Here is a 27,255-nt window from a genome sequence, read left to right as displayed (position 1 = left end):
CTCTCCCCTTCCTGTCTCTGGGGCATACATTTTTTCTCTCTCTTCTATTTTTCTCTTCCTTTTTTTAGATACTTGCAGTACAATACACATTTTCTGCCACTAATGTCCTAGTTTCCCTACCACCCACACTTTCCTGCCTGCCTCTAGGGCAGGCATTTTACTTCTCTCTCTCTCTCTCTTTATTTTGATACTGTAATGCTAAATAAAGAGTACCATGTATATCACTTTATCCCCTTTAAGCATCCAGTTCTTGTCCAGAGTAATCAATTTCAAGCATCACTATCACCATGGACTGTTCACTACTTTTTGTGTCTAGCTTCCTACCATGAACTGGTTTACCTGATCCTCATTTCTATTGTCTATAATACTATCGAGAATATTATAGTATATAGTAATGCTATCTCTTTTCTTTTTTTGGGGGGGGGGTTAGGCCACACCCAGAGGCACTCAAGGGTTACTCCTGTTTCTGTGCTCAGAAATTGCTCCTGGCTGGCTCAGGGGACCATTTGGGATGCTGGGAATTGAACCCAGGTCCTTATTGGGTAGTCTGCATGCAAGGCAAACATTCTATTGCTGTGCTATCACTTCAGCCCCTGTTATTTTTCTTATACTCCACAAATGAGTGAGACTAATCTTTGTCTTTCCCTCTCCTTCTGACTCATTTCACTCAGCATAACAATCTTCATATCATCTATGTATAAGCACATTTCATGACTTCGTATTCCTAACAGCTATGTAGTATTTCATTTTGTAGTTATATACCACTGTTTCTTTAGTCACTTACCTATTCTCAGGCACTTGGATTGTTTCCAGATACTGGTTATTATAAATAGTGCTGCAACAAAGATAGGAATGTAGAGGGCTTTTCTGCATAATGTTTTTGGTTCCTAGGGTGGTATTGCTGGATCATATGGAAAATCAATTTCTATATTGTTTTTCAAACAGGCTGGACCAGTCTACGTTTCTATCAGCAGTGAATGAGAGTCCCTTTTTCCTTCCATCTGCAGTAGCACTGGTTGTTTTAAACATACTTTAGACCACCATACCATTTTGGACATTCTTAGTGTATACTCTTTCTGCTCTCGTGTGAAATTAAGCCCTGGGACATCCACTGTACCACTTTTGTACCAGAAAATTTCATATAGTTCTATATGAATTTTTTTATTGAGTACTAGGAGTCCTGTAGCCTTCCTCTTCTGAACCCAAATATACCTTCCTGTCTTCAGATCCCAAATTCTCAAGTGCTCCCAGAGAATGTGACATATCTGAAGGCCACACAGGAATCAACGACTACCCAGCTTCACTCAGTGGTGACGCAGCTTAAATGTGAATCATTTGATCTCCACAAATTTGGAGAACAAAGTGAGGACTATATTTTATTTGGGGGTGGAGGAAAGGTAGGTACATCCAACAATGCTGAAGGGTTATTATTTCCTGGCTCTGCACTCAGGAATTATGCCTGGCAGTGCTTGGGGAACCATTTGGGATGGTGGGGATCAAAACCAGGTTAGCCATATGCAACAAAGCACCCTACCTGCTGTACTGTCCTTGGGCCCAAGGTGAAGACATTAATAGGTTCATTTCAGTGATATTTTGTGACTTTGTAGAGGTTAATAATTATGCTGTGGGCCTGGAGAGTTAGCACAGTGGCGTTTGCCTTGCAAGCAGCCGATCCAGGACCAAAGGTGGTTGGTTCAAATCCCAGTGTCCCATATGGTCCCCCGTGCCTGCAGGAGCTATTTCTGAGCAGACAGCCAGGAGTCACCCCTGAGCACCGCCAGGTGTGGCCCAAAAACCAAAAAAAAAATTAATTATGCTGTATGACTTAGGTCTGAGTTAAAAAGTAAACATTGGTATATTGTGTAACTGTGACAGGTAGGTCAAATAATCTCCCTTTACTTTAGGCATTTATAGCATGAAAACAATCATGCCTCTGTCAGAGGTAAGGATTTGAGAACTTAATAAAAACAGTGTCTTTTGTCACATGCATCCTAGAGTTCCTATTCACGTCTCCTACCTGGAGCCTCTCCTGGGTGACCTGCCATTTCTGCAGTGCTGATGACCCATCACTATACAGGCCTTATCTCAGTCCAGTTCTTCCTTACATTATCCTTTTTGCATTCCTACAAATGTATATTTTTCTCAGGATCTTCCTTGTCCCGTGTCTTTCATAAAGGAAGAGATGACATTGTGTGGTCCATTTTTCCATTTCAGATGGTGAACATGAACCTGAAAAACTAGAGTCGGCTTCAGGGCAAGAAGTTTTAAAAGAAATAGAACATTTTGGAAATAGCAGGCACCAAAGAGATGTTCTTCTAGAAGATTCTCAGTCTGCTTGTAAACAGGAAAGTAAACTAGAAGAGATGACTGGGCACAGTGCCGAAGAGAGATGTCACCCATGCAGTGAATATGGGAAAAGCTTTACTCAGAGTTCGGTCCTCGTTCAACAACAGAGAATCCACACTGGGGAGAAGCCGTGTGAATGTGAGGGATGAGGGAAGACCTTCAGCCAGAGATCGGGCCTGATAGAGCACCAGAGGAGCCACACTGGAGAGAAGCCCTATGCGTGTCAGAAGTGTGGGAAAGGATTCAGCGCCAGCAATGGCCTCATTAGACATAGGAGGATCCACACTGGGGAGAAGCCTTATGCATGTGAAGAGTGTGGGAAAGCCTTCCGCTTGAGCTCATACCTCGTGCAGCATCAGCGGATACACACTGGGGGAGAAGCACTATAGCTGCTGTGAGTGTGGGAAAGCCTTCAGTCAGAATGCAGGGCTCTTTCAGCATCTCCGCATCCACACTGGGGAGAAGCCCTATATGAGTGCGGGCAGTGCGGAAAAAGCTTCAGCAGGAAGACACTCCTCCTCAAGCACCAGAGAAGCCACACTGGAGAGAGGCCATATGTGTGTGACCACTGTGGGAAATCCTTCAGTTACCACTGCAACCTCATTAGGCATTTTTGAACTCATACCTTAGCCAAATTCAACTAGTTCCATGGACACATGCACCTCCTGCCAAGATCCCTAAATGGGACCATCTTGGAAAGTCTTCGGTTTCAAGTAGCTTATTTTGTTCTGACCAAGTTCCTTTGCTTTGGATTGAGTTCTTTTGTCTGTGCACCAGATCCTGTATGGATGGATGTCTGGGTGGGCTGTTAAACCGCCTCATTCTCCTTCCCTTGGCTCAGTTTCTACTGATTCCCCTTGGGAAGCCAAAATCTTAACTGGAAATTGGAATGCAGATGCTATTCTTGAGTAGTACCGCATACTGACCAGCGCTAACATATCAGTATTTGAGTGTGCTTGTTCTTAAGTTTGGGTCAGTTCACAAGATGTCAACCTGTTTGACTGGGGAGACCAATCTGCTCGGGCTGTTCACTGTCGGGTTAAAATAGCTCAAGCTCTGGCATCAAAACGCACAGGTTCAAATCCTGCCTCTCCATTTGTGAGCTCTGCTTCTTGAGATATCTTACTTAAATTCCTTTATGCTATATTAGCAGTACCATCTCATAGGCACCTAAGATTTAACTGATTCAGACGTGGAAGGAACCTACAACACCACTTATAAATGTGCAGTTATTTATATAAAAACTAATACCGGGCCCGGAGAGATAGCACAGCGGCAACGCCTTGCAAGCAGCCGATCCAGGACCAAAGGTGGTTGGTTCGAATCCTGGTGTCCCATATGGTCCCCCGTGCCTGCCAGGAGCTATTTCTGAGCAGACAGCCAGGAGGAACCCCTGAGCACCGCCGGGTGTGGCCCAAAAACCAAAACCAAAAAACAAACAAACAAACAAACAAACAAACAAAAAAACTAATACCATTTAGTGATGGTAGGTGGAATTTTTTAAGTATGGAGTTCAAACTCAGTATTAAACCTCTGCTGGTATCCTCATTATATTTTCTCCATATTTAAATTCTAACGGAATTTTCAGGGAGGAAAAAAACGTTCTGCAAAAGAACAATGAAAATATTTTTTCATTTTGTGGCCAGAGAGATAGTACAGCAAATAGGCATTTGCCTTACATGTAGCTGACTTAGGTTTGATTCTTGGGTCCCTGAACCCTGCCAGGAGTCAGAAGTAAGATTTAAGTACTGCTGGTGAGTAAGTGGTCTAAAATATGTTCCCAAAATAGGGGTGGGGGATATATAGATATATTTTGTTCAGACCTTTTATCTTCAAATTTTATTTTTAAAGAGGCCATATTTGATTTTCATGTAGTATAGTGACCATAACAACAACCCAAAACTTTAAACTTTAGATTATTATAGTATCTAGAACTGTGTTCCCCTGGAACCTTGTTAAATACAGATTCTAGTTGATTGGTGGGGGCACACCTGGTGGCACTCAGGGGTTACTGCTGTCTCCTCATTCAGAAATTATTCCTAGCAGACTTGAGGGACCATATGGGATGATAGGGATTGAACTTGGATTCTCTGCCATGTGCAATATAAAAGCCCTCACTGCTATGCCCATCTCCAGATGAGCTATCTTGCACCAGTCCCTTTCACCACTCAAAACTTCCCACTGGGCCACTCAGCTGGAATCCCTGTTGTGCTCAGACAGCCCTTCTCTAGCCAAACCGAAAGGCAGAGACAAGTTCACAGGAAAGAAGACCATTATGAAATGGATAAAAAAAAAAAGGGGGGGGCACACGAGGGGCTGGAGCAGTGGTGCAAGCGGCAAAGCATCTGTCTACCTTGCCCACATTAACCTAGGACAGACCACGGTTCGATCCCCCAGCGTCCCATATGATCCCCCAAGCCAGGAGTTATTATTTTTGAGCGCATAGCCAGGAGTAACCCCTGAGCGTCACTGTGTGTGGCCCCAAAACAAACAAACAAACAAACAAAAACAACAAACAAAACAAAACAAAAAGGGCACACGAGGAAAAAAAGGAGGAAAGAGGCCTCTTTTGGTGATGGGTGAAAGAGGAACAAAGGGAAATTAAAGAGGAAAAATATTTGGGGGTGGTGTTTCTCACCCCCACTCCCTGGGTTTAATTTCACCAATCTGGTCAAAGCATTATGGAGCTGATGGCCAATGTGCACTAACTGAGGTTTTGTGACTCACACCCGAGAATCATCTTTGCACTCTCTGTTGGATAAAAGGAGTGAGTGGTACTTGCCTGTGATAATCCCATAGGAGCAGCCTGGGACAGCTGTTTCTCAGGGACCATTCTGTTTTCTTTTTCTATCAGCTTGTTCCACTGAGGACCAAGAACACACACATAGTGGGTATTTCTGAGGCCTTGGTGCCTTTTCTTCAGTGTCTTGATTTGCATTAAACAATTCATCTTTAGCTTTAGCTTCCTCAGTTAAAATAACTTAAATGTAATTTGTTACCAGGGTAAGAAAGAGGACATTCCAATTTCAAACAAAATCAAAGGTCTTCCCAGAATTTGTCTCACCAATCACACAAAAGATACAGTAATGGGGGCTGTAGTGATAGCACAGCTGTAGGGTGTTTGCTGTGCATGCAGCCGACCTATGTCGGACCCAGGTTGGGACCCAGGTTCGATTCCCAGCATCTCATATAGTCACCTAAGCCTGCCAGGGGCAATTTCTGAGTGCAGAGCCATGTGTGGCACAAAAACAAAAAAATGTAATGGAAAGAAAATCAGGAAGGCCAGTTAGCCAGGCAGAGAGCCTAACAGAGAAAGCACATTATTATTTTTTTTTAAATTACACAGGGGGCTGTAGTTGTGGCGCAGTGATAGGGCATTTGCCTTGTACGCACTAACCTAGGACAGACCACAGTTCTATCTCCCTTATGGTCCCCCCAAGCAAGGGGCGATTTCTGAGTGCATAGCCAGCAATAACCCCTGAGAGTCACCAGGTGTGGCCCAAAAACAATTAAAAAATTACACAGGACCAGTGTTCTTAGGGAGTGAACTCTTCTGAGGGAAAGATCAGGGTCTGGAGCAATAGTTCAGTGGGGTCAGGCATTTATTTTCCACATGGTCAACTTAAGTTTAATCCCCAGCATCTCATATGGTCCTCTGAGCTCCACAGGAGTGATCCCTGAGAGCAGAGCCCAGAGTAACCCCCAAATACTGAAAGTGGCATAAAAAGACTGGGCAGAATAGCTCACAAGGCTTCTAAGTATAATAGGATGTTCCAAGTGGCAAATTACCACTGATTTACAAATTTGTAGCATTTAAGCTTCATTTATCTGTATGTATGTAAAAAGAAAAAAGAAAATAATCTCTCCTATATGAGATATAAAAAAGCATAGTAAGGGAATGGCAAAAAAAAAAAAATGGCAGGAAAGTGGGAAATTCATCCAGAGAACCGAGATCACCTGTCAGTCTGCCTGTCACAGTCTGTGTGCCTGTCTTCACCTGGATTCCAATCTGGATACCAATCGCGGATGTAGGCCCACCCAAAATCGAATCGTTTTTATTTTGGAGGGTCTTCTTCTAAGTGGGGTTCAGGAGACCTGGTGGGCTTAAGCTTCAATGCATTTCTGCTTGGGCCTTTCAGTGCTGGGGCTACCAGGATCACACCCAGCTCTGCTTAGGCGGACCCTGGGCACCAGCAATCAAACCCAGATTGGCAGATGCTCAGTAAAAACCCTAAAAAAAACACCTGAACTATATCGCCTAGCTTCCAATGTAGGTTTTTGCACTCCAAACTCACCCTTTTGAAGATGAAATTTTTTTAAAAAGTTCTCGTTTTTCTTAAGCTTTGTAATACAAATTGGGTGCCATTATTTAATTAGAACACTTGATTGTCTCTGTAAATAAAATACTTACTGAACATAACTATTGACAGCTTCATTTATAATGGTTCACTTATCACTGTTCACAGTAATTTTATGTATATATTCATAATTATGACACAGTAGATCTAATTATTAAGACCATCTAAATGTGATTTTGAAGGAATAGTAAAATATTTCTTGCACATAACTTAATTTTTGAAAAAAATGTTTTCCACAGGGTTGATCTTTGGAGAGTCTGGAGGAAGAAAAAAATGAAATGTCTGACCAACAGGATTGTGTGCTTCCTGGGTTTTCGGAAGAATTATATTGTCCATAACCAACCACACATCTTCCAGATTAACTTCCTTGGATCTCCTGAATAATCTCTGCAGAGATTGGCAAAAAATATTTGAAGCAGCAGCAGCAGAATGTACAATTTCTTCATGCCATTCCCTGAATGATTCCTGCGAAATCTAGGGAACCATTATTGACATAGATGCCTGAGTTGGTGCATTCACTTTTAATCATGCTTTTACTTTTCTTAAGGGCAATTAAATTACTATTCATCAATAAATATTAGTTTTGTGTTGCTTCGGGGCATTTTAAAAAATTCACCTTATATCCTCTATGTGTGAATTGTTCTGAGTTTTGATGTAAAACAAGACTTTACTGTACCCATTGCAATCTTTTTTTTTTTTTTTTTTTTTTTGGTTTTTGGGCCACCCCTGGCGGTGCTCAGGGATTACTCCTGGCTGTCTGCTCAGAAATATCTCCTGGCAGGCACGGGGGACCACATGGGACACCGGGATTCGAACCAACCACCTTTGGTCCTGGATCAACTGCTTGCAAGGCAAACGCCGCTGTGCTATCTCTCTGGGACATGCAATCCATTTTTAATTGGACTTGTGCTTAGTTTGGTTTGTTCAGATTCAATGATCTTGCCACACATTACAAATTCTCTTTAAAGTTAGGCCAATTCAATTATTTGGCCAATTCTGTTCAGTATTGAAGCATTTAATTTGTTATTCCTCTTGCCCCCATGTGTCTTTACTATCAAAACAACACCATTAAAAAAAACACAACACCATTTTTGTTATATAGTTTAATAATAATTTTTTCCTACTTTTATTAATACCAGAGATTTTGGCTAATCTGTTCACTGTTCTACAATCCTTGTAACATTTTTTTTTTTTTTTTGGTTTTTGGGTCACACCCTGCGGTGCTCAGGGGTTATTCCTGGCTGTCTGCTCAGAAGTAGCTCCTGGCAGGCCGGGGGACCATATGGGACACCAGGATTCAAACCAACCACCTTTGGTCTGGGGTCGGCTGCTTGCAAGGCAAACACTGCTGTGCTATCTCTCCGGGCCCTCCTTGTAACATTTTAAAATGCCTTTTTAAATCATGATGGATATGGTCATATTTAGGTGGGTTATTATTACATTAAGCAAGTGATCTTGTGCTCGCTTTGGCAGCACATATACTAAAATTGGAATGATACAGAGAAAATTACCATGGCCCCTGCAGAAGGAGGACACACAAATTCGTAAAGTGTTCCATATTTTTGGGGAAAAAAAGCGCGTGATCTTGATGGTTTTGATGGTTGGCTTGCATTCATCCATGCAAATGTGTCCGATGTGAACTCTCGGATCTTGATTCAGTGTGGGATGCTGTCTCCATTTTCAGGATCTGAAATAAACACCCTAGATTCATATTAAAATCTCTCAATGGAAGTCAAAATACATAAAATACTAACTAACATCACAAAGTTAAAAAATTAGGATAAAATGAAAAAAATATGCTGATGTGATGCAGTATTTTTGTATGTAGAATATAAAGAATGTATATATGTATGCATGTATAATGTATAATGTAGTAAGTAAAAATGGAGTTTTTTCTTTCTAAACAGGAACTGTAGACTGGCCTTAGTCATAGACACATGAATATACACATTTAACTCATCTGGAATTTGTACAAATTACATGAAAGTTTGTTTTTGTGTGTGTGTGTGTGTGTTTTTGGGCCACACCTGGCAGTGCTCATGGCTTACTTCTAGTTCTGCACTCAGGAAACACTCGTAGATGGTTTGGGGGAACCATAAGGGATTCTGGGAATAAAACTCGGGTTAGCTATGTACAAGGCAAGAGCTCTACCTCTATACTGTCTATCTTCATACATAAAAGAATATTTTTTAAGTATTTCATGATTTAAGGTCATGACAACCTGCAGATTAACAATGTTTATAATATGTTGACAAGTTAATGTACAGATATGTGCCAAATGATTCCTATGGAGAGAATTAGTCAGTATAAATTGCCTAACTGTACAAGTTAACTAAAATATTAAAAAAATAACATTAGTTCGCCAAAGTGACATCATTACATCATTCTTTTAAGTTTGATTTACAACAAGATGAATTTAATTTGCTGAAGTTTGAACCTGGAGAATAAAACCTGCATATCCTCATTTTAACTTCATTACATCTAGAGAGACTATTTTCGTTATTTTTGTTTTTTGTTTGTTTGTTTGTTTTTGGGTCACACCCAGCAGCACTCAGGGGTTACTCCTGGCTCTGTGCTCAGAAATCGCCCCTGGCAGGCTCGGGGGACCATATCAGATGCCGGGATTTGAACCACTGTCTTTCTGCATGCAGGGCAAATGCTTTACCTCCATGCTATCTCTCCGGCCCCTAAAGAGACTATTTTCAAGTCAAATCTCACCCATAGGTACAACAGGGATAGACCCTCAATATACCTTTTTAGCTGAAATAATTCAACCCACATCATCTTTGCCTGATTTCAATGAAGGTCATTTCTCTTTTATCTATCTGGCCATTTATTATTTAATTTGGTACTAGTCTTTATTTTCTTCTGTCCACCAAACTTCTGATCTTTCATGTCTTCAGATTAACCTTGTTCCTCCACAAATCAAAAATTATTGGCTATACATAGGCTTAAGTATCTAGTTACTCATAATTTTTTCTTCTATGATCATATCCATATATTTGCATTAGAAAATATACTTTTAGGGCCCGGAGAGATAGCACAGCGGTGTTTGCCTTGCAAGCAGCCAATCCAGGACCAAAGGTGGTTGGTTCGAATCCCGGTGTCCCATATGGTCCCCCGTGCCTGCCAGGAGCTATTTCTGAGCAGACAGCCAGGAGTAACCCCTGAGCATTGCTGGGTGCTGCTCAAAAAACAAAAACAAAAACAAAAGCAAAGAAAATATACTTTTAGACCAGAGCAATAGCAGTGGGTATGGTGCTTGTCTTACATGTGGCCAATCTGGGTTCAGTCCCTGGCATCCCACAAAGTCCCCAGAGCCTGACAGGAGTGATTCCCGAGTGCAGAGCCAGGAATTAGCCCTGAGAACTGCCAGGTGCAAACCAAAGAAAAAACAAACAATAAAAATCCTTTTATCTACAGGGACAATGTCCAGGGCCATTTCCGATGATGCTTAGTCTAGTGGTGGAAACCTCAAGGATTGTTGTAAGGACCTGTGGTACTCAGGGGTCACTGGTCAATGAGGGTGCTGGGATGCCATGAATGGCAGTTTGGCTTGGACACATGCCTTGGATACCCACATTGTGATGACTGTTGAACCTGGACACGCCCTTTTGTCATCATGCTAGTATAAAAAGAGAAACTTGGACAGTTGGGAGGGGCAGGATAGTGACCAGAGCAGTGCTGGATGGCTTGCAAGGGTGGGATGAGGGGCAGAGATAAAGCATAGGAGAAATGCTGTCTGCTTTGCATCTATTCGCTTTTCTATCTTTCTTGAACCCGGGACTCCCCAGGCCACGTCTGGCTGGTGAATTTCCATCTAACTCTCTCACTTCCTGGAATCTGTGGGCACTGGTAGCAGGCCTCAGACACCAGGAGAAATAAAATATGTACTTGGTTTCTTCTCTCTCTCTTCTCTGTCTCTGTCCTGGGCAGATTATTACTACAGCCATGTGTACCAGGGACCAAACTTAACCTCGAAGCCGCAGAGAGCAGCAGAGATTATGTGTAAGGGATTGAATCCGCTCAGATGCCCATGATACATCTAGGTACTTCCCTCTACTTCAGCTTATCCTTTGTAGACTGGAGATTGAGCTGAGTTCATTTGCTAGACTGGCTCACAGAATTGGGGAATCAAACCACCATCTGTCCTGGATTGGCTTTGTGCAAGGCAAATGTTTGTCCTACAACCTTGCTATCTCTCCGACCCTAAGAGGTTTCTTTTGGGGGGAGGGGTCAGAGGAGTTCCCCTGGGACCCATAACATGAGTTTCTTCTGTCTTTAGATGCTTATGAGCGTCATCATTATGTGGATGGGTATTCCTACCACATCAGGGATGGCAGTACATATTAATTTTTTAAATAACGGGATAATCTGCAGTCAAGTTACAGGCCTGAAAAATGATGCGCTCCCTGACCCAAAGATCATTAGTTATATCAGGAGTTATTCTGATGCCAGCATGAAGGGAGATTTATTTCACCAGTTGACTAGTTCTGCATCTGTATCTTAAATATTTCTGGATAATGAATATATGATCGCCCATAAATTCCACAGAACTGGCCCCTGGGTTTACTAAGAGTCGTTTCCATGTGGGTAAATTGAACTGGTTATTCAAGTGACTAAAAAACCTTCTTCAGCCGAGGGTGGCCCTAAAACAAAACAAACAATAAAAACCTTCATAAAAACCTTCATAAACCTGGGCCTGGAAAGATAGCACAGCGGCGTTTACCTTGCAAGCAGCCGATCCAGCACCTAAGGTGGTTGGTTCGAATCCCGGTGTCCCATATGGTCCCCCGTGCCTGTCAGGAGCTATTTCTGAGCAGACAGCCAGGAGTAACCCCTGAGCACCGCCGGGTGTGACCCAAAAACCAAAAAAAAAAAAAAAACCTTCATAAACCAAAGAAAAATTTATATCTTAAGTCAAAGAAGTATTGTATGTCAAGGATGATTGGGAAATGGGGTACCAGGAATTAAATCAGGGTTGATCACATACACAGCAAATACATGACCTGCTATAGTATCTCTTCAGATCCAGAAGTCTCTTAATAGTCATTGCTTCTTATTAAGAATAAATATAAGGAGCCAGAGCAATAATACAGTGGGTAGGACATTGGCCTTTGATTTAGTAATTGTTTCTAAGGTGGTCATTTTTTTATGACGCAAGTTATTTTTTACACAAAAATTATATTAGTAGATGAATATACTTCAGATAAAACATCATACCTCTACAAATTTTTTTTCACTACAGTATTAGCAATAAAATATAGGAAACATCTCAAACATACAATAAGACAGGGACTTTCCATACAACAGAATGTAAGTCATAAAGAGGAGCCAGAAATAGAGGACTGTAGGGAGACAACTTTGTCTTGCATGTGGCTGACCTGGGTTAGACTCCCTGGTATTCTCTGAGTCTGCCAGCAGAGATTTCTGAGGCAAGGAGAAGCCCTCAGCATAGGTGAGTGTGGCTCAAAACCAAAACACTAAATACAAAGCATTTTATTTTATGTTTTTTTTTTGGTTGTTGTTTTGTTTTTGGGCCACACCCAGCAGTGCTCAGGGGTTACTCCTGGCTGTCTGCTCAGAAATAGCTCCTGGCAGGCACGGGGGACCATATGGGACACCAGGATTCGAACCAACCACCTTTGGTCCTGGATCGGCTGCTTGCAAGGCAAACGCCGCTGTGCTATTTCTCCGGGCCCTTATTTTATGTTTTTAATACAAAGCATTTTTAAAGCACAAGGTAGATAGTGGGCTGGGTCTATAGTAGGTTGGGAGGGAGGGTGCTTGCCTTGAAGGTGAATGGCCCAGGTTTGGCCTGGCATCCCCCATCAGGAGTGATCCTTGAGCACCAGAGCCAGGAATAAGTCCTGAGCAGCACTGGGTGTGATCCAAAACAACAACCATAACAACAGAAAGGTAGTATTCAGTAAAAAAAAAAAAGTTTAAATCCACAGTTGTAATGTGATGAGGTCTGTTTAAAATGTGATTATCTGTGTCCTAATAATATAGTTCACCAGAATTCTCCAATCGTCTTTTGAGGAGAATAAGGTTCTGGGAGATTCAATGTCAAATGAATTCACATACTGAGGTAGGGTTGCCAAGTACTTCACACTAGTTGGATTGTACACGCTTCACCAGTGTCTTTGGTTGGACCAGGGTCCATACCATGGTCTTGAACCCTGTAAAGCTTATTCACATGAGATTTGTTGGTGTAAGATGGACGTTTTAGGGTTCAGGTAGGTATCACCAGATATTACCAAGGCTGTCCATTAGTTCCTGAGTCGAGTTCACTCTAGTGCAGTAGCACTCTAGTGCCACTCAATACTCCTGTCAAAATAATCCTCAGTACCTTGACCAAATGTCTCCTCTTCTAGTTTCTCAGTTTTTCCCCTAGTCTAGGTGGCACCTAAGTATTCTGGCACACCAGTCACTTACCTTTTATTATTTTCATATTATTTTTGCTACATTCCCAAAGTGCTCAGGGCTATTTCTACCTCTGTGTTCAAGAGTGACCTGGATGTGCTGGAAAAAAAGTGGTACCACCATATGCAGTGCCAAATATAAAACTGGGCAAGTGCCTTATTGCCTGCACATTCTTTCCAGCTCTTCCTATCAGATTTTATGGATAAAACTTATTATGCCTCCTTCAAGCAAATATTTAAATTTCAATAGACAAGATTTTCTTCAAAAATAAAAAACCTATTTTGGTCTTCAGAAGTTTCTGTTTAAAATATCATTCAAGACCAAAATACACCAAATTTTGATTGTCTATCTCTTCTTTCCATTACCAGAAATCTTCATTTAGGTACATACTTATTCCTCCATAAAGCCCATGAATATACTGAATATACAACTCCAGATATTCTATCTCCAGGGCAACAGAATTTGATTTTCTTTCTTTTGGTTTAGGGACCATACTTGGCTGTGTCTGATCAGGGCTTAATTCCTGGCTCTACCAGCTATACTCTCTTTATGGATGGAACGCTTGTACACTTTGCTAGCACTGACACAAAAGATCTAAACTAATCTAGTTAGGCTAATTTTGGGATTTGGAATGTTTGGGATGCCAAGACATTCTCTTCATTTGGAGATTAGAAAATACAATCAAATCCCAGGGTAGGCAGGCAGCCCTTTTGTAATTAGTGGAGAACAAAGGTGGGAATTTGCAGAGATTTTACATCATCCATGGGAAAAACAAGAGTCTCTTCCTTTTGTAACAAAATGATGCTCCAAAGATGCCATAGATTACCAAAACATCTCTGAAGAGATTTACTCTCATTTTTTTTATTTCCTCACAACCAGAATAGATCCTGCATTAAAAATATACCCAGAGTTCAAAATATGTATCATTTCTAATCTAGGATATTTTTAATTCCCATGTGCCCTCAGAAACCAGTTTACAATACAAAAAGCAAAGCAATGGCATTGCATGCTGCCAACCTAGTTGATCAGGGCACTTATTATGGCACCCCAAGCACTGCCAGTAGTCACTCCTGAGCATAAAATCAGGAACATCCCAAGAATGGTAAGTGTTACTCCTATATTCATTGCAGCGCTATTTACAATAGCCAGACTCTGGAAACAACCAAGATGCCCTTCAACAGATGAGTGGCTGAAGAAACTGTGGTACATATACACAATGGAATACTATGCAGCCATCAGGAGAGATGAAGTCATGAAATTTTCCTATACATGGATGTACATGGAATCTATTACGCTGAGTGAAGTAAGTCAGAGGGAGAGAGAAAGACGCAGAATGGTTTCACTCATCTATGGGCTTTAAGAAAAATGAAGGACATTTTTAACAGTATCTCAGAGACAAGAGAGATGAGGGCTGGTAGGTGCAGCTTAGGACATGAAGCTCATCACACAGAGTGATGAGTGCAGTTGCAGAGATGACTACACTGAAAACTATCATAACAATGTAAATGAATGAGGGAAGTAGAAAGCCTGTCTCGAGTACAGGTGTAGGGGGGTGGGGAGGAGGGAGATCTGGGAAATTGGTGGTGGGAATGTTGCACCGGTGAAGGGGGGTGTTCTTTTCATGACTGTAATCATACAACTATAATTATGTTTGTAATCACGGTGTTTAAATAAAGATAAAAAAAAGAATGGTAAGTGTTTGATTCAATCTCTCCTTCCCCCAATAATGTATATATTGGAGCCAAGGAGAGGACTGAATGACTGAGAGGGTTAGGGCATAGTCCTTTCTATGTGAGAGCCAAAGGTTTGCCCTAAATCTAAAAAATAATAATAAATGAAACAAAGTGTTGCTATGATAAATGCCTTCTAATGAGACTACCCTTATCTATTCCAGTGGGTATATAGAAGAAAGTTTATGTGTGGAAGGAACAACTACTTAGAAATCTTGTGTGTGTGTGTGTGTGTGTGTGTGTGTGTGTGGTTTTTGGGTCACACCCGGCAGTGTTCAGGGGTTATTTCTGGCTCCATGCTCAGAAATTGCTCCTGGCAGGCACGGGGGACCATATGGGACACCGGGATTTGAACTGATGACCTTCTGCATGAAAGGCAAACGCCTTACCTCCATGCTATTTCTCCAGCCCCAAGAACTCTTAAGTGTCTTTCTCTCAGGGCTGACCCCTCAGTCTTAACTCTGAAAAATAAAGTTCCTCCATAGAATGGTCATTATGTTTAGTCAACAGTTATTTGGGGGGAAACCAACCTGAAGAGGAAAAATTGTCTCTTCAGTTCTCCCAGGACCAAAATCCTGGGGCTGAAGTAGTAGTACAGTGGCTAGGATGCATTTAGCCTGGGTTCAATCTCCAGCATCTCATATAGTCCCCTAGAACTACCAGGAGTGATCCCAGAGTACAGAGCCAGGAGTAGGCCCCAAGCACCATCAAATATGGCCACACACACAAAAAAAGTCCCCAAATAAGCCAGACAGGAATCCTGATTATTAAATAATACAATCTATTTTTTTCCACCCAGCCAAGTGCATATTTCCTATATCCTGGGGTTATTTTGGTTCTCCCTGGGGTAAATAATGGCCCTATGAGGAAATGAAGACCTCAAAGAAGAAAAATGTCTGGGAAACAGTGATAAAAAAAAAAACCTTCAATAGCTTCAACCTTTATCCTGAAACATTTATGCTTGTGATATACAAAATTAATGATATAGCTTATAGAAGATACCAAAAGTAGTTCTTTAGGGGCAAGGAAGACTTACATATAATTCTGTAGTACTTTGATTTATTATTTATTTATTCATTTATTTATTTATTTATTTATTGGTTTTTGGGCCACACCCGGCGGTGCTCAGGGGTTGTTACTCCTGGCTGTCTGCTCAGAAATAGCTCCTGGCAGGCATGCACGGGGGACCATATGGGACACCGGGATTTGAACCAACCACCTTTGATCCTGGATTGGCTGCTTGCAAGGCAAACACCGCTGTGCTGTCTCTCTGGGCCCAGTACTTTGAATATTTTAAAATATATGGGCTCATACCACTTGTTATTTTTTTTTTTACCACTTGTTATTTTTAATGAACCAATTATCTTGAGAAGCTCCTTCAAGACCACAGTCAGTGGAAAAGATGAAACTCACTTTGCAGAGATCAAAAGGTATTTCAGTTCTTTAACAGGAAAAATATGATAACTTCAAAAAGTCTCAAAAAGAATTGGTAGGCCAAGTCCATGTTTTTTTTTTGTTTTTTTTGTTTTTGTTTTTGTTTTTTTTTGGTTTTTGGGCCACACCCAGCAATGCTCAGGGGTTACTCCTGGCTGTCTGCTCAGAAATAGCTCCTGGCAGGCACGGGGGACAATATGGGACACCGGGATTCGAACCAATCACCTTTGGTCCTGGATCTGCTGCTTGCGAGGCAAACGCCGCTGTGCTATCTCTCCGGGCCCAGGACAAGTCCATGTTAAATCTTGAATTAAGGAACAAGTTCAGCTATATTACCTCTAGCCTGGTGTTTCTCTGCTTCATCAAGGACCTAAGAAGCCCTTTGCACAGATGGACTGTTGTCATACAGAGATGCACATGACAGGAAGTGGAGTCATCTATTTTCCCATCACTGACTCTTGTTCCAAAACTCCTTAGCACCTATGCACAAAGTTGTATGTGATGTATTATTCTGAGTTGTTGCAGGGTCCTCAAAGTATGGACAAATGAGGAACAGATAAAATGGGTTCAATTCATTGGTAGTGTCCACTTCAAAAATTGTAAACTTGTCAAACCATCTGTATGGGTACGAGGCTGAAGTTGGCATTGACTAGACCAATTTCTCAATGTCCCTTTCCATTCAACAAGGGAAAATCTATTGCTACTGGTCCAGATACTGCAAAGAGTGTACAACTCTTCAATACTGTAAAACTTTCTCCATGGAATGGAGTTATCTTCATACTGTAATTTCTGATTACAAGGTATTATATGAGAATAAGTAAAGGAAAACCTGGGGCATAATTTGACTATCTAGAAACTTTTCTTTAACTAGCCAGTTAGTAAATTAACTCTAGCCTTATTCCCAGTTTTCCAACTTTGCCATTGCTGAATCTTGCTGAATCAAACAGAATAAAAGCCTTTGTTTCTAGTTATGCAGCATATCTCAGGGGCAACTATCCCATTTGTACCACCAACAGCTGTTAGATAAGAGTTCGTAAAGCCATGAAAACTTAAGTGTCAACTATTATGGACACTGCATCTCAACTTTCAGTATGACAGACTATGAATATTCAAACAAAACATCATTTTTAGGGCCCGGAGAGATAGCACAGCGGCGTTTGCCTTGCAAGCAGCCGATCCAGGACCAAAGGTGGTTGGTTCGAATCCGGTGTCCCATATGGTCCCCCGTGCCTGCCAGGAGCTATTTCTGAGCAGACAGCCAGGAGGAACCCCTGAGCAACGCCGGGTGTGGCCCAAAAACAAACAAACAAACAAACAAAAAAGACATCATTTTTAGGAGTTGCTAAAGCTTTGTCAAGGAGCATCTGTTAAAGCTTTAAACAGTAAGTACAGTAGCCCCTACAAAGCCTTTGAGATACCATTTTATTCATATGAAACTGTTAAAACTCAAGCTGCAAAAGTCCTTATTTGTTGTTTTTCCCTTTGGTTTTTCTGTACACCATCTCTCGAAAACTGGCTAGAATCTTATGTTCTCTCTTCCGCCGTTCTTCCTGGTTGAAGGATGCAAGGGCCCTCTTCTCATCAGCACTGTAGATCTGATTTTCCTTCCGCAGACGAACAGCCTCCATTCTGCGGTGTCTACTTCCACTCATAACGTAGCCTGAACATTCAAATGAAGCAATCTCTTCACTCGTGAGCCCAATTTCACCTCTCCGTGGGATACGCTTCCCAGCTTTGACATATTCAGCCATAGCAGCACCTTCACCTGGGAGCAGGGCATGACCATAGTTCAAAGGTTTCTCCTCTTGGGAAGCGTGTATTATAGGGGCCTCTGGACCGATGAAATCCATGGTATCTGCAATCTTGCACTGCTCAATCCAGATACCTTCGGCCACCTCTCCTTCTAAATCCTTATAGCTTGAGTCACTAGATTCCTTTTTAGTCTTCCTCATCTTTTTCTTGTTCTTTTTTGCTCTGTGTTTCTTTTTTTTTTCTCTCTTCTTGACTTTCTTAGCTCTTTTATCGTCAAAGCCATAATTACTGTCAGAGTCTGAATGACTGTTGCTATTATCAGAACGTTTCTTCTGTTTCCGTTTAGATTTCTTCTTTCTTTTTTTGGTTTTTGAGCGATTGGCCTTTTTTCTTTCTTCCGAGCTGGAATTGTAGCTGCTGCTCTTCTGACTCTTCAGCTCTTCATCCTCCTCCACTGGGGTGTGCTCGTCAGAATCTGGTTCTGGAAATCTTGGAGACAGTCCCCATACCTCAGGAGCTCCCAACTCCCCGATCCTCTCCCTTTCTTTCAGCCTCTTCTGTCGATAGTTCTCCTGCTTCTCCTTCTCATAATCTTCAACCCACTTTCGGTAATCCAAATGGTGGTGGTGATGGTATCCATATTCACCATGATAGGTAGAAGAAAAGGTGCAAGTGGAGTTTCGGAGCATGGGGGACGGCTCTTGAGGCCCAGAGGAACTAAGAGAGTAACCGGCACCAACCACCGACCTACCCAACAGAGGTCTGAGGCCCTCGTGGCAGTGAAAGTGGGATTGGGTACAAGAATGGGAATGGGAATGGCCACCCCAATAGGACTGCCTGGCCTCCGTGGAGGGCAGGCTCTCTGATGAGCTGCTGCGTTGCCTTCTCAGAGAGTGTGAGGTCTCTGGAAAGTGGGACCGGAACACTGGGGCCATGAGCTGTGCCTTCACCAGTGACCCAACAGTCACAGACTGGTGGTTACTACAGCTACCTTTTGATAACGCCAATTTCCGTATTGTGCCGGTGCACTGACAATGGTCAGACTTCCGTTTCCGGTCAGGCACAACTTCCGTTTCCGGGCAAAATCCAGCCATTTTGTGGGCTGCCGGACACCTGCCTTGGCTGGGCCTATTATCAGATTCTTACTGGAACATGGTCAGGTTTGTTTTTAGGGTGTATGTCCCTAAACTGAGCCCCTTTCGATCAGAAAAATAAAAGAATTTGCATCCATGAATCCTTCTACTCTTCAAACACAGATAGAAATAATTCGTGAGCACCATAGGGAGAGCCCCTCACAGGAGGGAGAGAGAGCGAGAGCGAGAGAGAGAGCGAGAGAGAAAGCGAGAGAGAGCGAGAGCGAGAGAGAGAGAGAGAGAGAGAGAGAGAGAGAGAGAGAGAGAGAGAGAGAGAGAGAGAGAATATGGAGAAGGTTAAATATGAAATTTTTCCCATAACTGCCTCCAGATAAGTAGCTGTCTGTAATGGAACTTTGGGAGGATAAGACAAACAAACATGTTTGACTTGTTTCTGGAGATCATTCTTGAGTTACGACCCTAGCCATTGTTCCTGTACTTATTCCTGTTCCTTCTTCTCTCAGAGATCCAGCGAGAGCAGGAATTCTGCATCCCAGTGGTTTGTTTTCCTACCTCCGAGGTGGCTCTTTGGTGTCAAAGATCTTTTTATGTCTTGAGGCTGCCTTAGAATTCAATGTTTCCCACCAACCAATCCTACCAGCCTCCCCTCCTCCACTTCAGGGCGCAACCCTTCTCATAATTGACATCACGGATTCCAGGCCACTGCAGCATTATTCTGGAACTTGACATTGGAACCATTTCTTCTTCTTTTTATCTTTACTTAAACACCATGATTATAAACATGGCTGTAGTTAGGTTTTGGTCACAAAAAGAACAGCCCCCTTCACCAGTGCAACATTCCCACCACTAATTCACCCCATATCCCTCCACCCACACCCCCTGCCTGTATTCGAGACAGGCATTCTACTTCTCTCAGTCATTAACATTGTCATGGTAGTAGTTAGTGTTCTAACTGCACTCCCCCTTCCTTGAGGTGAGATTCCGGCCCTCATCTCTGGGCATTATTACAATAACGTCTTTTCTTTTTCTTTTTCTTTTTTCTTTTTTTTTTGGTTTTTGGGCCACACCCAGCGATGCTCAGGGATTACTCCTGGCTGTCTGCTCAGAAATAGCTCCTGGCAGGCACGGGGGACCATATGGGACACCGGATTCGAACCAACCACCTTTGGTCCTGGATCGGCTGCTTGCAAGGCAAACGCCGCTGTGCTATCTCTCCGGGCCCGTCTTTTATTTTTCTTACAACCCATAGATAAGTGAGTCTATTCTGTGTCTGTCTGTGACTTATTTCACTCATTCCATGTATAGGAAAATCTCATGACTTCCTCTCTCCTGAAGGCTACATAATATTCCATTGTGTATATATATGTACCACAGTTTCTTTAGCCATTCATCTATTGAAGGGCATCTTGGTTGGTTTTTTTTTTGGAGGGGGGGGCATTTCTTCTGCTCGGGGCCAGGGCATCCCATCCCTTCTTGCTCCTCCGCAGAAGGGCCACCAACTCGATGATGGGGTAACCACCGAGAAGCGCCTCTTCCTAGAGAGCCCAGGAAGTGGGCTTCGCTGCCCTCCGGGACTTCCGGTGGCCGCGAATGCCCGGATGCGCCCTGGTCTCCCTAGTTGCGCATAGTCGGCCCTGGTCTCCCTAGTTGCGCAGAGTTGCACCAGCGCGGCGCCGCCTGGACTCCTGGACCCGCTTGGGGTCGCCGTGGCCGAATTCCCCGCCATCGGGGCATTCTGCACGGAAACTCTCGGGGCGCGCGGCATGGCGAGAGAAGCCCAGGCCGGCCGAGCCCCGGCCCGGGCGCCGGGGCTGCTGGGCGTGAAGGCGGAGCCGGACTCGGCCGCGGCCTGGGAGGAGGAGGCGATGGCGGCGGCGCCGGGCTGCCCCGTGCCGGGCCCCGAGCACTCCCGCCGGCGCTTCCGCGGCTTCCGCTACCCCGACGCGCAGGGCCCGCGGCAGGCGCTGAGCCGGCTCCGCGAGCTGTGTCGCCGCTGGCTGCGGCCCGACGTGCGCAGCAAGGAGCAGATGCTGGAGCTGCTGGTGCTGGAGCAGTTCCTGAGCATCCTGCCCACCCAGCTGCAGGCCTGGGTGCGCGGCCAGCACCCGGCCGGCGGGGAGGACGTGGTGGCGCTCCTGGAGGATCTGCAGCGGCAGCTGGGCCAGCTGAGGCCGCAGGTAAGGCTGGAAGGAAGCAAGGCAGCCGCGAGCCGCGAGGGTTTCCATTAGATTTTGTAATAATGCTGCAGCCGGTGAAGCACGCAACTGGCCCAGGCTCAATCCAATATGGTACCCTGAGTGTAAAGCCGGGAGGAAGCCCTACACACTTCCAGCCCGGGCCCCCTAAAATGGAGCCCGGGTATGAGGTTAACTCGGCCATCCCGAAAGAGTTGACCAAGCCTGCAGCCAATTTGTGATTCAAGCTTTCTTTGTTTTGTTTTGGTTTTTGGAGCCACACCTGGTAGTGCTCAGGGGTTACTATTCCTGGTTCTGTGCTCAGAAATCGCTCCTGGCAGGCTCGGGGGCCCATATGGGATGCCGGGATTCGAACCGCCATCCATCTGCGTGCAAGGCAAACGCCCTACTGCTCTGTGCTATCTCTCCAGCCCCTAGGAGACAATTTCTTCAAAAAGATTTACTCCAAGGGCCAGAGCTATATTACAGAGGGTAGAACATTTGCTGAGTTTGATCCCCAGCATCCTATATGGTCCCCCAAGTACTGTCGGGATTCGAACCACCGTCCGTCCTGGATTGGCTGCGTGCAAGGCAAACGCCCTGCAGCTGTGTTATCTCTCCAGCTCCTTATCCGAGCTTTTTTAAAATTACTATACAGGATTGGTAAAGCCTCAGGGCAAGCTTAATAACTACTTATACACTTTGGCTTGGGGGGGGCACATCTGGCGCTGCTCAGGTGTTACGCCTGGCTCTGTACCCAGGAATCACTCCTGGCTCTGCTGGGACGTTGGGGATCAAACCCAGGTCGGTCGTCTTACCTGCTGCTGCACTGTTTTCAGGCCCCTGGTTATACAGTTTGCAAGTGGAGGTGAATAACTTTTAACAATATCTACCTAATTTATTTTGGGATGGGACACTCTGAGATGCTCCAGACTTACTCCTGGTTCAAGGTGCCAGATGAGGTGACAGGATTTGAACTTCTGGCAGCCTTATATTAGGCCAGCTCACTACCTACTCACCTCTATTTGGTTGTGACCTAATGTGAAACCACCTGCATTTCCACCAGTCATGAGGTCCTGAGTCCTGCTCAGACCCACTGTTTGCATTCATAATTATAGGAAATGTTCCATTTCTCTAATTTTTTCTCTTTTCCCCATTCAGGTTCATTAAATACCTGGGAAGGAATCCATGGACCACAAGTTTCAGAATTCTTGGGCTCCATTTTTAGGGGGCCAGGGGTCATCCATACCTAGAATTGTGCAGGGCTTCCTCCTGGCTTTGTACTCAGGGTACCATATTGGATTGAGCCAGGGTCAGTTGCGTGCCATACCTGCTGCACCATTATTCCAATAATGTAAATAATTATTGACTAAATACATGAATGGTTTGTAGGTTCCAGGTCGTGACCAGGAACAAGAACTGCTGTGTTGTAAGATGGCAGTGTGGAAACCAGCTCAGAGAGCACGAAGCACCCACTTGCAGCCAATGAAGGCTCTGATCAAGCATGAATATCTGGGCCCTCAGGCCTTAGCAAGCCGGGGTAAGGATTTGCTTCTGTCAGTTCTGGAGCTTTCATTCTATTTCATGGACAGGTCACCAAAAAGACAGCTCTGTTGAAATGTCTTTTGTGTCAGTCAAATGTCTGATTTACTTTGACACGGAGATTCACTGAAAGGGAAATGATAGAAAGCTTTTCTAGCAAAACCCATACATAATAAGTAAGAATTTATTATAGTTGTTTGGAAAGAATTGATTAAATAATATGAACTAACTGTGATTTTATTATTATTATTATTGTTATTAGGGTTTTCTTTCTTTTTTTTCTTTTCGGCCACACCTGGTGAGGTTCAGGGGTTCCTCCTGGCTTAGGGGACCATATGGGACACTGGGGATCAAACCCAGGTTCATCCTGGGTCAGCCAGAGTAAGGCAAATGCCTAACTGCTGTTCTATATCTCTGGCTCCCTATTATTGTTATTATCATCATTATTTGGTTCTTGAGTCATACCAGCTGTGCCCAGGACTTAGCCTGGCAAACTAAGGGGACCATATGGAATGCTGGAGTTGAACCCAGGTTGGTCCCATGCAAAGCAGGTGCCTTATCCTCTGTCTATTTCTCCAGCCCCAGTTTTTTAAAAAAACAAATTAGTAAGAACTGAACAGTTACTAATGGAAATTTAACAACAACCAGTATCTCTTTTTTTTTTTTTTTTTTTGGTTTTTGGGTCACACCCGGCAGTGCTCAGGGGTTATTCCTGGCTGTCTGCTCAGAAATAGCTCCTGGCAGGCACGGGGGGACCATATGGGACACCTGAATTCGAATCAACCACCTTTGGTCCTGGATCGGCTGCTTGCAAGGCAAACGCCGCTGTGCTAACTCTCCGGGCCCAACAACCAGTATCTTTATTTTAACCTTTCTCTATTCAAAAGTTAATACTGAAAGATCTTCAAGTGGAAAGCTTTATTTCAGTTTTTCAGTTTGACTTTCTTGGTTTTGTTTATGGAGGGGTCACACCCTGAGGTGTTCATGTTTGGGGTTGGGGGTCCCTCCTGGTTTAGGACCCAGTGTGGTTCTTCATCATGTATGCCTCCGGTCCTTCGAGCTCTCTGTTTCCAATTTGTTTCTTTATGGCTTTTGACACAAAGAGGATTTTGTCTTTCTGTGTGGGTTTGTATACCCAGAGCACTCCACATATCCTCAGGCCCTGGAACATGGAGCTGGTTGCAATTAGGCATTTTTTTTTTTTTTTTTTGAGAGATGAGCACTCCTTATATATTTATATACATTATAAATTCAGTTGGTTTTTAGGAGGTGCATTCCCATGCTATTTTCAGGGTTCAAGCCCGGGGCTCCCCTATGCAAAGCATGTGCTCCAGCTCAGTGAACAATATCTCCTACTTTCATTTCCTGTTGGAGCTTGGACCCTCTGGGGCAGCTGGATGCCAGGGAAGGTCTCATCAGAAAATTTGTCCTTCTCAGTCCCCCAGGTACCTGGCCTTGTCTCTGAAGGGTGCTACAGAGAAGACGGGGTAGCTGCCAGGCCCACCCCAGAGTCCCAGGTGAGCTCGACCACCCTCCCCCCAGCACTCCTCACTGCTGGAGTGCTCCCCACTAAATTCTTCTCCCTAATCCCCCACAAATGCAACTCTGTTGTGCCATCTCTCTGGCCTTGGGATGAACCATGGACTCTCAACACAGATTGAACTGGGAGTTGTGGGGCTATTGTCCCCAAGCTCTATTCTGCAGGCTTTAGAGGCAAAGCTAATGATTCTCAGCTCTCAGGCTGGCAGTTCAGTGTTAGAGCCAGAGATTGTGGTGATGTTGGGCATAGCAGTGTTGAGGGAGGGGGCACCAGGACAAATACCCAGCAGTGCTGTGTGGGGAGCGTGTTTTGCCAGGGATCTGACCTAGAGCTGGTGCTAACTGCTATATTTCCCTGGCACCAGATTTTATTTGTTTATATAATTTGGTTTGGGGGCCACATGCAGTGGTACTCAGGTTTTACTCCTGGTTCTGAGCTTAGGAATCATTCCTAGTTGGCTCAGGGGACCATATGAGTTGCAGAAATTGAATCAGGGTCTGCCACATACAAGGCTAACACCTTCCCCACTATACTACTGCTCTGGCGCTGTCCACTCATTCTTTGCCCTGATATTTGAGAGTCATCTGGGGCACGAGGTTCCAGGTGGGGGTCACTGTCATTTCAGGGTATAAAACTGGAAGACATGGCTCTGACCCCTGGATGGAGGCAGCATGAGACGTCTCAGGTGAACTTCTCCCGAGAGAAAAGGCAGACAGGTGGCAACCTCGCCTTCCCAGGTAAGGACCTTGGTTTCCCCAAAGGCTCTGGGCTTTGTGTTTAAGAACTTCCTGTCTGGTTAGACACTACCAGTGCTCGTTATGTTTGGACTCAGAGTCACTGTTCCAGGGGTCGACCCTGCGGCCCTGTACTAGAGAACAGGCTCAGGTTCAACCCCTGTCATGGGGAGATGAAGCTTTTCCTTCTACAAATGTTAACACGGTTTCCCTTTTGACTTTCAGTTGCTAACCACTTCCTTCGCCTTCTGACTGGCTTTTTCATGTGTCCTGCCAGTGTTTGAGGGAAAGTGGGTTGAACCAAAGGCAAAGTCTGGGTAGGGCTAGCTCATTCTTGCAGCCAAGCCCTCACCCCGTGTTTTTGAGAGATCTCTGACTCTGATGGCCTCCCTGATGCTCTCTGAGCTCTCCTCTGCGGCAGGGCATGGGTAAAGTTTGTCGAAAATTTCTGTTACAGGTGGAGAAACACTGGCTGAGATTAGAAACTTGCCTCTGGATGAGGAACAAGATGATGGGCAGACCTCGGACATTGCCCCAGTTTCTCCCTTCCTCAAGGCTGGTGAACATGAGGGCAGGTTACAAAGAAAGCCGAGAAATGCCACGGGGAGTAGAAGGTACTATTGTCATGAATGTGGAAAGAGTTTCACTCAGAGTTCAGGCTTGACTAAGCACAAGCGAATCCATTCGGGGGAGAAACCCTACGAATGTGAGGACTGTGGCAAGACTTTCATTGGGAGCTCAGCCCTCATCATCCACCAGCGAGTCCACACAGGGGAAAAACCATACGAATGTGAAGAGTGCGGCAAGGTCTTCAGTCACAGCTCAAATCTCATCAAACACCAGAGAACTCACACTGGAGAGAGGCCCTACAAGTGTGTTGACTGCGGGAAGACTTTCAGCCAGAGCTGCAGCCTCCTCGAACATCACAAAATCCACACTGGGGAGAAGCCATATCGGTGCAACACGTGTGGCAAAGCCTTCCGGCGGAACTCCCATCTCCTGAGGCACCAGAGGATCCATGGTGACAGAAATGTCCAGAATCCCAAACCTGGAGAGAGCAGAGAGAACCAGGGGAGGAGGGAAAGCCAGCGGGAAAACCTTGAGGCTCCCGTGTCTTATAAGTGTAGTTTTTGTGAGAGAAGTTTCAGGCAGAACAGCAGTCTCATAGAACATCAGAAAATCCACACGGGTGAGAAACCCTATCAGTGCGACGCATGTGGAAAGGGCTTCACCCGAACTTCATACCTTGTTCAACATCAGAGAAGCCACGTTGGGAAAAAATTTCTCTCTCCGTGACTCATGTTTTACCTGTCAAAGTTGGTGCTAATGGCTTGTTGAACAGAAGCCTGTCTGGAGTCCTGGCTGAGATGAAAATGATGTGGGGGTCTAATTTATCATTATTCATCAAGTGTTTGTTACCCGATAGCATCTGGCAGAGCTGAATTACCTCCTACCTCTAGGTTTTTGGAAACCAGCTTGTTGATAGGAGGCTATGGGGAGCTGCCTGGAAAGGTAGGACCTGAAGTGATTTGTGTCACCCATTGGACTTCCACCGGTTTCCAGATTGGCAGATCCCCAGCACCTCGTAACATCTCTGGACAAGTTATCAGATGGCTGTGTTGGGGGCTACAGCTTTGACCATCCATTTTTCCTGCAGTAAGTCCTCCACCATGTTGTATTAATGGATTTTATTTACCCGACCTCTACCCCATCTCTGCCTTCCATATGGGTGCTTCAAACATAAAATAAAACCAGAGAATTGATCTTCATTGTTCTGCAAAAAAAGTATGTTCTCCAAACTTTTGTGGTTCTTGAGTTTGTTTTTAGGGCCACACACAGTAGTGCTCAGGGATACTTCTGCAGGCCTGGGGAACTTTATAGGGTGTCAAGAATTGATCCCAGATCAGCTGCCTACAAGGCCAATGCCCTACTCACTATACTATCTCCAGCCCCCAGTGTTCTCCAAATTTTTGAGTAATTTCTAATTAAACCATTTGTTTCCGTCTAATTCTCTGAAGTCTTTAGATTTTGGGGTTAGTCCATGTATTTACTGCCAGATACTAGGACTGTTAAGAGTTTTATTGGAGGAATCCATAGTTCTTCACCAGAAGAGTTCTTAATGTAA

At 44.2% G+C, this 27,255-nt stretch overlaps 2 protein-coding genes and 1 non-coding gene across 3 annotated transcripts; 2 read left to right on the top strand and 1 right to left on the bottom strand.

Moving 5' to 3' along the window:
• The first annotated feature begins 8,161 nt into the window (after positions 1-8,161).
• LOC125996736 (U6 spliceosomal RNA) lies at positions 8,162-8,268 on the top strand. Its single transcript, XR_007491418.1, has one exon. It is a non-coding gene; the product is annotated as a U6 spliceosomal RNA (small nuclear RNA).
• Positions 8,269-17,757: 9,489 nt separating this feature from the next.
• On the bottom strand, positions 17,758-19,140 carry NKAPL (NFKB activating protein like). The gene has a single exon (XM_049764837.1). It carries the CDS (start codon positions 19,138-19,140, stop codon positions 17,758-17,760), a length of 1,383 nt encoding a protein of 460 aa, XP_049620794.1.
• A 1,862-nt stretch (positions 19,141-21,002) lies between these two features.
• Positions 21,003-26,893, top strand: ZKSCAN4 (zinc finger with KRAB and SCAN domains 4). The gene is made up of 5 exons (XM_049764968.1): positions 21,003-21,317; positions 22,707-22,854; positions 24,294-24,373; positions 25,022-25,133; positions 25,588-26,893. Exons 1-5 carry the CDS (start codon positions 21,006-21,008, stop codon positions 26,424-26,426), a joined length of 1,491 nt encoding a protein of 496 aa, XP_049620925.1. The 5' UTR covers positions 21,003-21,005; the 3' UTR covers positions 26,427-26,893.
• The last annotated feature ends 362 nt before the right edge of the window (positions 26,894-27,255 follow it).

Source organism: Suncus etruscus, chromosome 18 (assembly GCF_024139225.1).
Source record: "Suncus etruscus isolate mSunEtr1 chromosome 18, mSunEtr1.pri.cur, whole genome shotgun sequence".
Classification (NCBI taxonomy): domain Eukaryota; kingdom Metazoa; phylum Chordata; class Mammalia; order Eulipotyphla; family Soricidae; genus Suncus; species Suncus etruscus.
The sequence above is the reverse complement of the archived record's forward strand: the minus strand, read 5'-3'. Positions and strand labels throughout refer to the sequence as shown.